At 47.5% G+C, this 14,538-nt stretch overlaps 1 protein-coding gene and 2 pseudogenes across 2 annotated transcripts; 2 read left to right on the top strand and 1 right to left on the bottom strand.

Moving 5' to 3' along the window:
* Positions 1-6,179: 6,179 nt before the first annotated feature.
* LOC144164009 (uncharacterized) lies at positions 6,180-10,110 on the bottom strand (annotated as a pseudogene).
* Positions 10,111-10,289: 179 nt separating this feature from the next.
* Positions 10,290-12,771, top strand: LOC144164008 (uncharacterized). Its single transcript, XM_077694632.1, has 4 exons — positions 10,290-10,768; positions 11,893-11,996; positions 12,082-12,304; positions 12,640-12,771. Exons 1-4 carry the CDS (start codon positions 10,591-10,593, stop codon positions 12,729-12,731), a joined length of 597 nt encoding a protein of 198 aa, XP_077550758.1. The 5' UTR covers positions 10,290-10,590; the 3' UTR covers positions 12,732-12,771.
* An 8-nt stretch (positions 12,772-12,779) lies between these two features.
* On the top strand, positions 12,780-14,096 carry LOC144163721 (BEN domain-containing protein 5-like; annotated as a pseudogene). Its single transcript, XR_013320967.1, has 4 exons — positions 12,780-13,036; positions 13,248-13,386; positions 13,441-13,515; positions 13,955-14,096. The product of XR_013320967.1 is annotated as a BEN domain-containing protein 5-like (transcript).
* Positions 14,097-14,538: the final 442 nt, after the last annotated feature.

Here is a 14,538-nt window from a genome sequence, read left to right as displayed (position 1 = left end):
ACATACTACAAACAGCGAATCAATGATATTTCTTCAGTCACAATAACCCCATTTAAATCCTGATAGCCGTGTGCCATTGATGAGGCAAACAAAAAGGGAATGGCAGACAGAGTGCACTTTTCTAGCACTTATCCTGGAGATTTCAAATTACGTGCTGGATCATCCTTCACCATGCAATGCATCTTAACGACCGTGGTCTAAAGAGTAGCGTGTAACAAGTAGCCGTCGCTTTAAACACGTTTGCCCATAGAAATCATCTCGCTTCTGTGGCAGAGCAAATACCACTAGAGGTCTGTAGTTTGGTACCGGTAAGGAAGCAAGTGTTCTTTTTGGTTCAGTTCAACTCTCCTCAAAGATCCATCCATCTGTTCCACAGGAACACAAGCTGCTGCATACCAAGTGCTAACCAGACTACCATAAGCTCGAGCATCATAAGGGAATTTAAAGCTTCCATGGTGCTAAAGCTTGTTTTTACGTAAAGCAAATGCTACGGAACTGTAATGTGCACGTCAAAATCCAAAGAGGGCTGCCAGAGGGGCAATCTCGGTTTTGTTTACAATTCCGGTGTGCCCGTTGACAGTCAGGTGTGGACCACGTATGTGCTGCATTGTGTGTGTAGGTATAACTAAAATGTGGTTTTATTCGTTGCTGGTTTGTATGCCACATATCAATCACCGTAAGGAACTTGCCGTATGAAAATAAAAATATGTCGCCAAACTCCTTCTGCTCGAGGGGGGAGGGAAACGGGGATGGATGGTTCCAGGACTCTCGGGGACGCCTGCAAAGCCGCACAGCCCTTACTGTACCAGAATGGCCACCCACAGCTGATTGTCTTTTTTCTGCTCTTCCCTGCCACCTTTATTTAAAAGAATGCGAAATTAAGTGCGGAGAACGTCCCGGCCCAGTTTCAACAATACCAACTGTCCGAATAAACATTTCCATCACCACCAAAGTACGCAACGTGACAGCTGAATATTTGTCCACCAAAATTGATTTGGTGGACAAAAATAATCACTATAGTTTTTTGCCGCTGTTTAAAAGCCGTAGAAGGAAAGCTAGTGCTATCAAGTAATGGGTTTTCGCACTATAGCTGCTTTAGAGCCACCGACGGCGACATTGGTAAGGATATCGAACTCGTAAGAAGCCCTGTCTTGTGCGAGATTTCGGATATAGCATTTTCTTACTTCTCTATCGGCAAGCAATACGTCTCCGTTGGATGGGAGCAAGTGTTGCTTGTTTGCCAGAGTGAGGGTCAACCTAACTATTTAAAAGGCCCCGTCGTCGAAGTGCTTGTCCTTGTGAGGTCAGGTCATGTCTTTATTGATATCGGAGTTCAGCCTCTTTAACTAGTAGACCTGAGAGAGAAGTCGAGCTCCAAGATGGAGGTGGAGGAATGTTTTGGGAGCCCAGTTATGGTTCTCACTGTGACCCGTTAGAGGATGTGTAGGGCCTGCATCTGTTTCCTGGTGAAGTTGCATGCAGGAAGGCCATACGTGAATCATCCCAAGTCCACTGCTAAGACCACCAAACTTGTTTGATATGCCAGTAATAGGGTGGAGAGTCTGCCGCAGTGTTTTGCGGGGGACGCCTACTGCAGCTGCTGACCTGGGCGCCTGAGAATTTTATTATGCCATTTTGTGACATCAGAGTCATCGTCATCATCACCAGCCTATCTACGCCCACTGCAGGGCAAAGGCCTCTCCCATTATTCCCCAATTACCCCGGTCCTGTGCCAGCTGTGAACAATTTATCCCCGCAAACTTCTTGATCTCCTCTGCCCATCTAACTTTCTGCCACTCCCTGCCACGCTTGCCTTCTCTAGAGATCCACTCTGTTACCCGTAATGACCAGTGGTTATCTTGCCTTTGCATTACATGCCCTGCCCACGTCCATTTCTTCTTAATTTCTACTAATATGTCCTTAACACGAGTTTGTTCCCTGACCCACTCCGCTGTCTTCTTTTCCCTTAACGTTACGCCTATCATCTTCCGTTCCATTGCTCGCTGAGTCGTCCTCAATGTAAGTTGAACCCTCTTAGTGAGCCTCCAAGTTTCTGCCCCGTAGGTGAGTACCAGTGAGATGCAGCTGTCATACACTTTCTTCATCGGGTGCAATGATAGGCTGCCATTCATTATCGGAGAATGCCTGCCGAATGCACTCCACCCCATTCTGATCCTTCTAATTATCTGTGCATCACGGTTGGCATCCCGGGTCACAACTTGGCCTAAGTAGATGTATTGTTCGGACATCATAATATCCAGTTGAACGCGTGCGACGCTTCGTTTATCCTCGCATATTTTGTCGAAGAGCCCTGGCATCTTACTGCTGGAGGAGCGTTTTGCTTTCGAATGGCTTTAGTTTCGAGTGGCAACCCCATTCGCCGCTTCTCGTTTATGCCACCGTGTAATGAGGGCGCTGCCCATGACGGTGAATTTCGGTGGTTGTTATTCCCCTACCTTCACTACTGTTTACAGGCGGGGCGACCACCCCTCGCTAGCAAGTACTGCCGGGTTTAAGCTCGCATTGTGGGAGGCCTTGTGAAGGAATCGTTTTGAAATGATGAACACCAACTCCAGACACTGGGATTGTCGCTTATGCTTGCGTCCTGGAACGTCTCGTAAAACATGTAGATTGCACATAACGACGCCACCGCACTTTTTGATCGATCGCTGTCAGCGTCATCCGCGCTGCTCGAGATAAGAGCTGCAGATTTCCACTGCTCAACCAACCCACCAATACGACAATACAGTGACGTCAGTGCAAGCTATCACACCTCCGAAAAACGCGTCTGCAAACTTTGTTCTCGGGTACACGAAGCACGGCAGAGCAGTTCGACACTGCTGTAACGGCTGCCAAGCACCGGCAGCAACTGGGTGACCTGCGGCCCTCGACCCCTCGACTGCGAGCGATGCCCTCTCCATGCCCCCCTCCCTCCCCCTCTCCCCTAACACACACACACACTGTTGGGACTGGGCCGGCTGGGCCATTCCAGCTCAGTCACCACTGTTGCGACGTTGCCCTGCTCAGTACGCCATCGACGCGGCGCAGAGCAGAGCGATGAAGTTGTCGAGTCGACGGTGATTTTAACTGCATTTATATGCAATATATGCAAAGGTAGCAAGAGCGTTACATGGCTGACACAAAGGCGATAGCACTTCTCAACTCTGCCTCCGATGAAATGCCGCCGCACAGCCGCTGCTTCAGGGCTGGTTTTATACCGCCAGGGTTCCGCCGCAGCCGCGTGCAGTTCGACTCTTTCCAATCAGGACTATCACTGGCCGCAGTTTGAAGGCGAAGTGATTGCGTCAGCCAAACCACGACATGAAAGGGAAGGCGACTCAGCGGCGCTGTCTCCAGGGTCTACTCGCTGCGTGTCTTTTTCGGGCCGGTCGTCCCAAGCATGATTTGGTGCGGCCGTCTCAATAGGCAAAGGAGAGTAGACTCGGAGGCGCCGTGTGCCGCCAAGTTGCGGCACGTCTGCCGCGGGCTGTTTGACCGAGACGTGAATCCGGCCCACCGTCGGCGCGCCGCCAGGTGCAGCAAATTTGTGTCGGGCGCTCTGGTTAACCGCACACGCACGCGCACTAAAATTAGTGATTAAGGTCATACCCGTGTGGGTTTTGACCGTGCTGTGAACGGAAATAGATACAACGACGCCGCGTAGCGCCCCTACTGTCCTGTCCCTTTCTCGCGGCGGGACCTCCCTCTTTGACTTTTCGCGTGGTAGCGGGTTTTCGTATTTCTGTTTATCTCTTACTTTGCGGGCTGGCGGCGGTTGCGAGTGGTACGGTTGCGCAATGTTCGCAGAATGCGAAACAGTGGCGGCAGCGCGCTTTCCAGCTGGTTTTAAAGACGATAGTCTTTCTTTGGCCACTTGAGCGCGACAATGTTGGCCTGTCAGTCTGTCTGGCTGTGTCCGTCATAAAGATAATTTATTATTGCAACTTAATATCACGCCCCGCTGTATCCTTTCGCCGTTAAGTAGCTTTATGTACATAATATGCCCTCTCTACAACTGGCCAACTGCCCCGCGATTCAGCCGCTCGGCCAAAAGTTAAAATAATCCTTTATCGAGAGCTTCTTATTGGCAAAATATTCCCTCGCTACTAAAGCTGGTACCATGCTTCCGATTTATGCGAGTTGTTGAACAAAAATATAAAACATTAGAGATATTTGAACCCAAACATAAATACGAAAGTGATATGAAAGTGAAAGTCTCAGGCTACAGCACCCCGCGCGCTTCGAAGACACATGGAGTCTCGGGAGTTATTATTTGCAGACATGAATTATACACGGAACCGTAGCCATACAAGCTTGGCTAACAGCCGTGAGCTTTCTGACGCTACCGGCGTCGACAGTGCATTATTTATATGTACAGTGGAGAACACAACGATTAAATCGTAGCCGCGCTTTCGAGCTATTACGAAAACCGTACGTCATGAAAGTAAGAATTAAAAAAAAACTCCACAGCGCGGCGTCAGAAATGCATCAGAAGGGCGATTTTTTTCCATTTTCGCTGAGCCGCCTCGCTGGCGCGCCGGCACCCGGAGCGTGAGCGTGAAAGTAAAAAGAAAGGGTGTGCAACCGACGGCACAAGGCGGCGAAAAATCCGCTTTTAAATGCAGAGCATTTGTTAGTCGCACGATGTCCGGCGTCGGCGTCGGCGCCGTCCACACGCTCACTGCGCATGCGCGTCGAAGCGATAGCGAACACACTCTCGCGAGGAGCATTGGATTGGATTCGATTGGATTGGCTTGGATTGTATTGGATTAAAGTGGATTGTGTTGCGTCATAGCCGCGGCACGTTGCGTCATATAGCCGCGGCAGACGCGCTGGGGCCGGAGCATGTGCAGTACTCTCTCTTCCGCGGTTTCCTCTCCTTCGGGCGCGCTGCGCATATAACCGGAGTGCCGTTCTCCGGCGAAGCAACATCCGCACTTGGCTCAAACACCTAGAGCCCACGCCGCTTTACAAGTACGCCAACGTCGTCATCGACTGGGACCGGCTTACGCAGTCCCCTCAACGTATAGAAGCGGCGAAGCGCGCGTTCGGAATTCAGTCAAGGGCGTCTTTGCTTGGCTTTCGCTTGACGTGACGCTTTGCTTGACTCGAGTAGATGCGACGCATTTACTCGAGTTCCCCCCGTGGGAAGATGCGGGCGGCTTTTTTTTTTGTTTGCTTGTGTCGCTGCCCTCGGTTAACCCACGCCATTGAAACGATGCGCTAGAAAGTTTATGCGATGCGATGCGCCACTTGTCGCATTCATGTAAACGCGGCTAATGAGAGGCATCCCATTGCTGTTGCCCTCAGCTCCTTTCCTAGCACCGTGATAGCATCTCTGGAGAGAAAGAAAGAAGCGACGTGCCACCCTGACGCCTTTCTTTGCGCCCCGTTATAGGAACACGCAAGCCTTAGCCAAGAGGTAAATACATCAGGGAGGGAGAATTTGTGGCGGTTTCGCCGTGAAACTTGAAACTTCGCGTTGCGTATATAGCGCGAGGTATTGCAGTCGCCCGTTTCTCTTTCGTAATAAACCAAACCGTGACCGCAACACCGGCCCGATAAGAAAGCCAATCAAGTAATGAACGTAAAACCATAGCGGAGCTGATACACACATTGCATTGCAGCCCCTTGCAATCCGCGCGTGACGGGTCCCAGGTGAAAAAACAATTGGAAACAATTGACCTTACCATTTGGCCCAAATGGAAACAGTCTTTCCCAATTGGGCTAAATGGAATTGGCCTGGATGCCCATTTGGGACAGAGAAGAATACCAATTGGCCCAATTGTGGTCTCTCCAATTGGAAGACAGAAACCATTTGGTGGAGAGTAATACCAAACGGTCCAATTGGAATCTTCACCAATTGGGAGAAAGCAACCATTTGGAAGGTAAGAAAACCAATTAGCCCAATTGGTGTCTTCACCAAGTGGAGGAAATTAACCAATTGGTAGGGAAGAAACCCGATTGGAAGGCAGCTACCAATACCAACAGCTAATAAAAAAAGACTGATAGATGCATTATGCAGCTCTGGCACATTGTTCCTTATTCCGAGGCATAAAAACTGTTTAGTGTTTATGTAGATCACGGCTGCTTGCTGTTTGAGGCATGCTCGATGATCAATGACCAGAAGCAATTATGAGGAAATCAAAATTTATTTCCTAAACCCATTTTGTGCGTAATCATGTGATAAAAAAAGACAATACATACAAACATATCAGCCAGCTCTGTGGCTAAGGCATATTGTACAGCTTAGCATTACAATACGGGCTCAATCCCAGCCCCGGTGGCCGTTTTCCTGATGCGAGGCGAAAAACAATTCTCGTGTGTAGAGATTAGAACACACATTAACAATTCAAGGGCTCTAAATCAATCTGTAGCGCTCTAATACAGCATACGTCATAGCCCAGGTGTTGCTTCGGTGCGTTAAACACCATTATTGTACAAATTAGTGTCCATAACAGTAGGTTCGAGGTATGCACACATGCACAAAAGAAACTATATAGCCGATATTGTCGGCATGTGAAGTGAACAGAAGAATCACTAAACTGGTTTTCTAAACCACATTAAAAATAGCATACAAGTAATATGAGCACAATCAACTTTATAGAGGCAAAGCACACATCCGAAGAGACTCCACGTAAACAGATAAAAATACAGACAATGTTTTGGTCGTCAAATTAAAAAATAGAACACTGAAATAAAATTTTATACAGGTGATGAAGCACACCTTAAGAAATGTTTAACAGATCAGAATATCAAACAAAGGGTGCTAAATAAGTGACAAAATTGTTTCGTGCAAAATCACGCAATCAGCAAAAAGTAAGATACAAACAAGAAACGCAAGAAATGTATCTCCATGAAAGTAGGTGCAAGGTATACGAAAAACTACACAGCTAGTGTCGCATTCTCCCAACCATGAATTAAATGGATCAAAGGTACAATATACAAGGCTTTTAAAGCTGATTAAAAAAACGGTATGCAAGCAAAATCGACACACAACAACCTTTATACAAGCAAGGTAGCATGCCTGAAGAGATGACAAAGAGATACAATAAATGCACACCCACCAAGGTGGCTCAGTGGCTAAGACGTGCTGCTAAGCACGAGGTCGTGGGTTCAATTTCCGGCTGTGGCGGCCGCTTTTCTGATGGCGGCGGAAAGCAAAACAGCCCGTGTGTACGAGATTTTGGCGCACGTTAAAGATCCCCAGCTGGTCAAAATTAATCCGGAGCCATCCACTACAGCGCCTCATCGTCTGCTTTGCGCCGGCGCGTTAAACCCTACAATCAATCAATCTACAGCAAATGCACAACATTTTAGAAGTTGGTCTGAACTTTACACAGCCCATTTCAAGAGGTGTTAAACAGATAAAAAAGGTTAAATACAGGGTGCTGAATCGATCCCCATAAGCCACTACTCTAACCATGCATTTATCATTACATTGATGAATGCATTAGCATGCAAGAAACTCACATGGTGAGTGAGCTAGGTACAGGAGAAATGTGAACATTTTTGTCCACTTGGATTAAAACAGAAATGTTTGAAATTTCTGAAATTGGGAGCAAGTCATATGTAGCTGCTGCTTTTACAACCCTAAGTAAATGTGTCATTGTGACAAGACTGTTCTTCACAGGAGTGCACTTCAGGCGCTTCACTACGACATACCCCCTAATGTTGCTCTGACAGATGATAGGAACCATCAGCAAGTTGAACAGCAGAGCTGTTAGTTTTCTTCCCTACAGCGTACTTGCGGGTCGTGAACATCATTTCCTTAGTACGCATGCGAGCATACTGCACAGAGTTCTCGAGGTTGACATAATTGTCAGGAGGACAATATGGAACACCTCTTCCAAAAAAACGAACCCCTTCCACAGCATTTGTTTTCTGTGTCACCACAGTGTCAAGGGAAGCACAGTAGTCACGGGCTCTTTCCTCAGTTGTCACTTGAAGCAGGTTATCCACAACATTCTCGATTTGCAGTGTACGGCAAATTTGGTGAGGAACACCCTTGACCGACTTCACAACACTTTTCAATTTTCCATTGCCTGCTTCAAAGGGATAGGCTGAATGGGCCCACAATGGCCCCCATTGACGCACACTCTTTACTATGTGCAGCAGCTGGTGCACGTTGAACGTCATGCAGACCTTGTCATACAGGTGTTCGGCCCGAACATGAAACTCAACAAGGAGCTCCTCGGCTCGTGCTATGTCCGAGGCACTGATGTCTCGCTTTAGCAGAATGTGGACGGCCTCAACAAGACATGCCCAGTGTGCAATGCCAGCCCTGTCCAAAAGGCCTTCGAGTACCGGCACGCTATAGTAGAGGAGCCAGTTCTCGTATTCTTTCGCCTTCCACCACCTCCTGTCTTTAGCGATTCTCGGCATACGCTTCACTTCCCGGGGAGGAGTGATTGCCACTAGTCTATGGCCTATGTCATCTTCATACTTCCCAATGTATAGCGGGCAACTGGTCTTGCCCAGCCACATTTTTAGGAATTGTCTTGCCACTCCCAACATGATGCAATGCATGTAATCCGGGACAAAACCCCAGACTATGTGAAATTGCGGCAAGTTAAGAAGTGGTGAAACAGTCATGACGCCACTTTCAGGCTCTCCTTGCGCCAAGGCAATTTCCATGTGTGAAACCATTTGCTCTTCTGACCTCTCCGGAGGCTCTTCTTCTTGTACTGGGTACCTCAGGGCCCCAGCAGAGCTTTCCCCAAATTGCAGGCACCAATTGCAGCCATTGAAGCCATTGAACTGTGTAAGGCCCTGCATTGGAGCTCTTGCTACAGAATCTACCGCGCAACAAATACAGAATGCTTTGAAGAGCTTCCTCTCCCCTTCATGTTCGAGCATGAATCTATTCGTGCTTAAGTCATTCATAGACTCGACAAATGCAGCTTGGAAGAGGCCCATCTCTGGTTTTTTTCTTCCAAACCAGAGGGCAGATAGCACACGCTTGTTCATTCTTTGTTCAGCGGGCAGTTCATTCACTAAAAGCTGGATTGGCCATATTCCAGTGCCACTTGATTTAAAAAGTGGCGTGCCATCAGCATTTAATGTCAGGCTTATTCTGTGCCCAGCATCCATTGTTGACGCAACGAACTCTCGGTACATTTCTCCATCCCAAATATCTGATACGACATCTACTGGTTCAAGAGGTTTTGAGAGGTCCAAAATGCTGCACCCCTTAAGCGCCTTCTGCAGCTGAGCGGCGGGATCCAAGAGAACGAAAAATGACATATCAGTCACGGAACTGGAAGTCAGAGCCTGGCTGCACGTTGGGCACAGCACAGTGGAACCTTGCTCAGCTTGACGTGTCACAGTAAAACATTTGTCGCAGCAAAAATAAAAAGTCATAGAAATGCCTGTTTCCGAAAAAACTTTCCCCAGTGCATACTTCGATTGTGGAAGCACCGGTCTCTCAAAAAACAAATTAACCATCTCAAGCATACTTGTCAAGGCTGAGAAAGTTAGGTTGTTTTTTAAAGCAAACTTCAACACCATAAGGAGCATATCCCCCTTACACACAACCACCTTTTCTTTGATTGCACCTTTAAAAAGGTCACAGAGAGGCATCTCCTCCTCAGCACCTGGCTCACTGGTGGAATCCTGTTCTCCAATGTTTTCAGCGCACATGTAGACGGAATCTTCCTCGGTGGGCTGCATTTCGGGCTCTTGTGGGTCCATGAACAGGTCCGCCTCGTCATGAAGAGGATCCTGCAGCACAGTGAAGTGACTGTGCTTAACTGCCTTTTCTTCCGAACAAGAATCAGTAAAATGAAATGCGGTGCACCATTAAGTTTATGAACTGATTCAGTAAACAAAACTTGTTGCCGAGCTAGTTGGTACATACTTAAGGAAGAAAATGTGGCGCAAACTATACGTGGACGAAAAAAAATGGCGCCTGTATATCTTACCTTGTTTTTCTCGCCCACGTCTAGTTTGCACCACGTTTTCTTCTTTCATGATTCGGTAAATTCCCGAAAAATTTTCCCAACCTTCAGTGCTGAACACAAATATCAGACAAAGTATTTGGTAGACTTACCATCACGGAGCCAGGACTGCTTGTTCCAAAGTGGTCGGAATGCAGATCTGAATCATCAGCATCTGAGTCATCTGTGCTGGTCACAAACTCATTTGTGCTGGTTAAAAACTCGTCACTGTCCACTCCCGTAGAGCTGGATGAGCCAGCCTGCTCAATTGGCACTCCACTGCTTCCTGTATCTGCAGCCCCCTGTTCAGTAGGAGCGCTTGAACCGGTTGAAGAGGTGTTGCAGGATGATACCTGCGTAGAAAGTATTGTTCCACTTAATGAAAGCGAAGCGGCGTGTTCCAAAATTCGGCATATGTCCCTAGCTCGTTAGATTCCACCATGCAGCGTGCCAACAGAAAGGATGAATTGGCTGTCCGTGGGGTTAAATTCGTGCATATGCCCACTAGGAAACGCTAACGCCGTGGCAATATTTCGCCCGCGGCTCTGAGAACGAAACAACTGAGAGGGCTGGGATCGCCGAGGGCTGGGAACAACTGAGATCGCCGAGTGAGGCTGGTGAGGCTTCACGAGAAGCGTGGTCAAATTTACGCATGGCTACCCACGCTTACGTGCGCTATCAGGATGATCAGCGAAAGGCAATTGTTCCTGTAAGGGACATAAAAGGGTTCAGGAACAGTGACGACTTTTCATCGAAAGTCTACTTGGTGAAGTGGACAGACGACTCGGGAACGTCGGATTTTTATCGCGCCCGAGTTCTGCTGGTCGGAGGTAAGTCGAGCGGTGCAAATTCTGGCGTATTTTTATTGTCAAGGCTGACACGCTTGTCACGCAACTAGTGTAAATAGACGTTCGGTACATATTAAAAACAAAGCAACAAAAACGAAGGAAACAATACAGCGCTCTCGTATATTGTGTGCTTTTCCCACGTGCTCGATCATGCGCATGATCGTTCGGTAGCACCGAACGTTAACTTTCTCAACACGTGCACTGTAATCGGACTCTGTCTGACAAGCTGCTAGGTTTGCCATCGTGCACATCTAAAAGCGCCAGAATGAAGTTTGTGCGTTTCGCTTTGCCGAATTTTTAGTTTGGTTGATTCACGTGCATATGCAACAATAAATGAACGTCTTTGAAATATTTTGGAGAACGACTAGCTTGATTGAACACAAAATTCGCACGAGGGTCGCAATTTGTGGTCTATTTTATTCTAAACAATGTGGGTGCCAGCAGTGTCGCATTTTTTTCCTTGGGAAACTTCTTGTCTGTGGGCAGAAACTATGCCTCTTCTCAGGTTGTTTTTTTTTTACATTTATTTATCCGCTCAATAGAGAAATTAATTCGCCTGGCGTATATCTCCGATAGACGAAGATTGGTCTGCTATCAAGGCACTGCTGTGGAAAATGCTAGCAGTTTGATTGATTGATTAATTGTAGGGTTTAACGCGCCGACGCAACGCAGGCGATGAGGCGCGCCGTAGTGGAGGGCTCCGGATTAATTTTGACCGCCTGGGGATCTTTAACGTGCGTCGAAATCTCGTACACACGGGCGTTTTTGCTTTTCGCCTCCATCAGAAAAGCGGCCGCCGCGGACGGGAATCGAACCCGCGACCTCGTGCTCAGCAGCACAACGCCTTAGCCACTGAGCCACCGCGGCGGGTAGGCTAGCAGTTTGTAAATGGCAAGTTTTAAAAGACAAACATTCAGTGTTTCGGCAGCCTATATTCCTCCAAAAACTACAGCTGGGTTGTTAACTAGAGTATATACCAATTCTCCGCTACCTAGTTATGCTTATTGATTTTTCAGGCATTTTAGAGTTGAACTTCTTATGGTAGCACTAGAGTACAAGTTGAATGCTTGCCGCTGCACCACAATTTGTTTCTTGTTTTCTTTCAGATTCTGAAGACGACTTGAACAAAAAAATTGTAGGTGGAAGAGTGCGCGTAAAGCGTCTCAGAGACGACACTGACGACGAGAGTGAGACGGACGGTGCTTGCGAAGTATTTGCTTTAAATGTGTGTTGTTTTTTCTTGCTTGGCAAACAAATATTTCATGCAATTTTCACACATTTTCTGTGCTTTGCAGGTGCCAAAGGCAAAAAAGCCGGCACCTCGTGCTGACCTCTTAAAAATATTAGAAAGAAAGAAAAACTCCCTAGCTTCTCAAGGTCGCATGCCTACAAACAAGAAATCGGACAAGATGGGTAAGCTCAAGGACAAACTTGCTGAGCAGGAGGGTGAACTGCGAGAGCTGCGCAGCATCAACAGACGTCTCCAGTTGAAACTGTTAAGCTGCAGCTGCAGTGGAGGTATGTGGAATAGTCTCCTGATACTTGTTCACAATACTTGCATGTACACAGTTTAAGCTCATTGTATAAATTGTACTCTTGAAGTTGGTGGCAACTGTGCATTCATAAATGATTCAGTCCTTCTATAATTTATTCGCTGCCACTGGTTCAAACAGCTTGTTTCCATGCAAAATGGGAGTGTATGGCTACAGAAGAAAGTGTTTGAGCGAAGTAAGTTTTCATGTGTAGGTGCCCTGCAAAGTTTGCGTAATAGTTTTTTAAAGTCACGCTATGAGTAGACAACCAATAATGTGTGATTCTTGTGCTGTACCTAATATTTAATGTAAATGTTTCAGCAAAAATGACTGCAGGCTCCAGCCAACTTGAGCCCGGCAAGACGTCCCTGCAGCCAGCCTGGCCCCCCTGTCTCCACCAGCAGCCAGCCTGACCCCCCCAGTCCCCACTGCAGTTAGCTTGGCCCCCCTGTCTCCCCCTGCTCACAACCTGTCCCCCCTGGTCCCTCCTGTAGCCAGCCTGACCCCCTCCCCAGTCCCCGCTGCAGTTAGCCCGGCCCCCCTGTCTCCCCCTGCAGACAACCTGACCCCCATGGTCCCCCTTGCAGCCAGCCATGCGCCCCTGGTCTCTCCTGCAGCCAGCCTGACACCCCCCCCAGTCCCCACTGCAGCAAGGCCAACCCTCCCCTCAGCAAGACGGGCCGTGTCAGCGTCCAAAGCACCTCTTGCAGAAGACATGGTAGGTCATTTTTACAGCCAACACAGCCCAAATTTTCGAAGTATGGGATGGGTCTAAACTGGGATTGTGTGCGTGCCCATGAATAATTTTTCCCCCTGCTCAGGGCGCTCCAATCTGGTATTTTAACCAGTTATTGCTTGTTTTTTTTAGCCCATTGCGCTTCTGCCAATCACCTCTCTCATTTACACTTTGCTGATTCCTCCTACTGCAGGTTGACATTGGCCAGGGACTCTTTGTGCCCAGGGAGACCTGGAGAAGAGTGCAAGCAAGAGAAAAGGACTCTATGTTCGTAAAAGACCTACTTGTGGCCATATGGAGTCCGGCGCAGTTGCAAGGGCGATCATTGCAAGGTAATTATAAGCCCTATGTACATCCTATGTGCATAACACGCTTTTGCTTTGCAGGCAAGCATAGCCCCCGTTTTCCCGGCCGTCCAAAGAAAGACCCGCTCACTCCTTGGAAGGTGTCCGCGATGCGAAGTAAGCGATTCTATAATTCTGTGCAAAATATATTGCTGGATTACATTGACGTGCGGCAATATCTTCCCATGCCAGCTACATTATTGTTGCTGGCTATTAGACGCTTCAAGATGTTAAAAGGTCAGCAGATTCGTGCGAGGGAATGATGCCTTAAAAAATGCATGAACAGGCCAACATTTTTATTTTTGAATAAATTTCTTCTGGGTAAATTAATGCCTTGAGTTGCTCAAACCAGCTAACATTTACGCAAAAATTTTGACCTGTCTATCCCTCAATTGAGCCACCTAGCCAAAAGTTAAGAAATCTTGGACAAGGCGCAAAACCTTTCCAAACTATTACATCTGATGGCATGCTTCATACTAGTAAATGGCCAAAAGTTACGGTTGTTTTCTTGGGGCTGTGTGTTTTGTCATTCGTGAAAATTCCTCTTTTCTCACAGACTGCTACAAGCATAGGCTTGACAAGCGGGAGTCCCCGATGATGTTCAGCCCATGGTCTTGAAGCAGCTCAACCACTACATCGTGGAAAAAATTGCCGACATCGATCGCACAGCAAAGAAGTATGCAATTTATGGCAGCTAGTCTTGTTTACGCATCTTTTTAACATTCATCCCATTTCCATGTGGTGCTGAAATAGTATTGGGGATATTTGATGTTTTTCGTCAGTGATAGACATTAACATGCCTGCTATAGGCACTGGAAACCCCTTAATTCCACCAGACTGCATGTTAGTACAGGGCTGAAAAAGTAGTTCAAACATTTAACACCTGTCCAGGTAGGTGAAGTTAAACAGTTGAATCCTGTGACGTGATACCAGTGCTCATGCCAGTCTCGCAATGGGTCCCATGTAGTAACCACTTGCACAACTATCAGCCCAGTTAACTCCCGTTTCGCATTGTGCAGGACCTTATATTCTTTTTCTTTTAAACAGGATGGGGTGAGAGGAAGATACAAGCCCAACGCAAGCCATGGAAGAAGACACAAGCCATGTCCTCTCCATTTTTTCATTTCTAAGTCTTTCCAT

The sequence above is a fragment of the Haemaphysalis longicornis genome, unplaced genomic scaffold (assembly GCF_048455015.1).
Source record: "Haemaphysalis longicornis isolate Haplotype H1 unplaced genomic scaffold, Haemaphysalis longicornis Haplotype H1 scaffold_13, whole genome shotgun sequence".
NCBI lineage: Eukaryota > Metazoa > Arthropoda > Arachnida > Ixodida > Ixodidae > Haemaphysalis > Haemaphysalis longicornis.
Note: the sequence above shows the minus strand (reverse complement) of the source record. Positions and strands in the feature narration are given on the sequence as shown.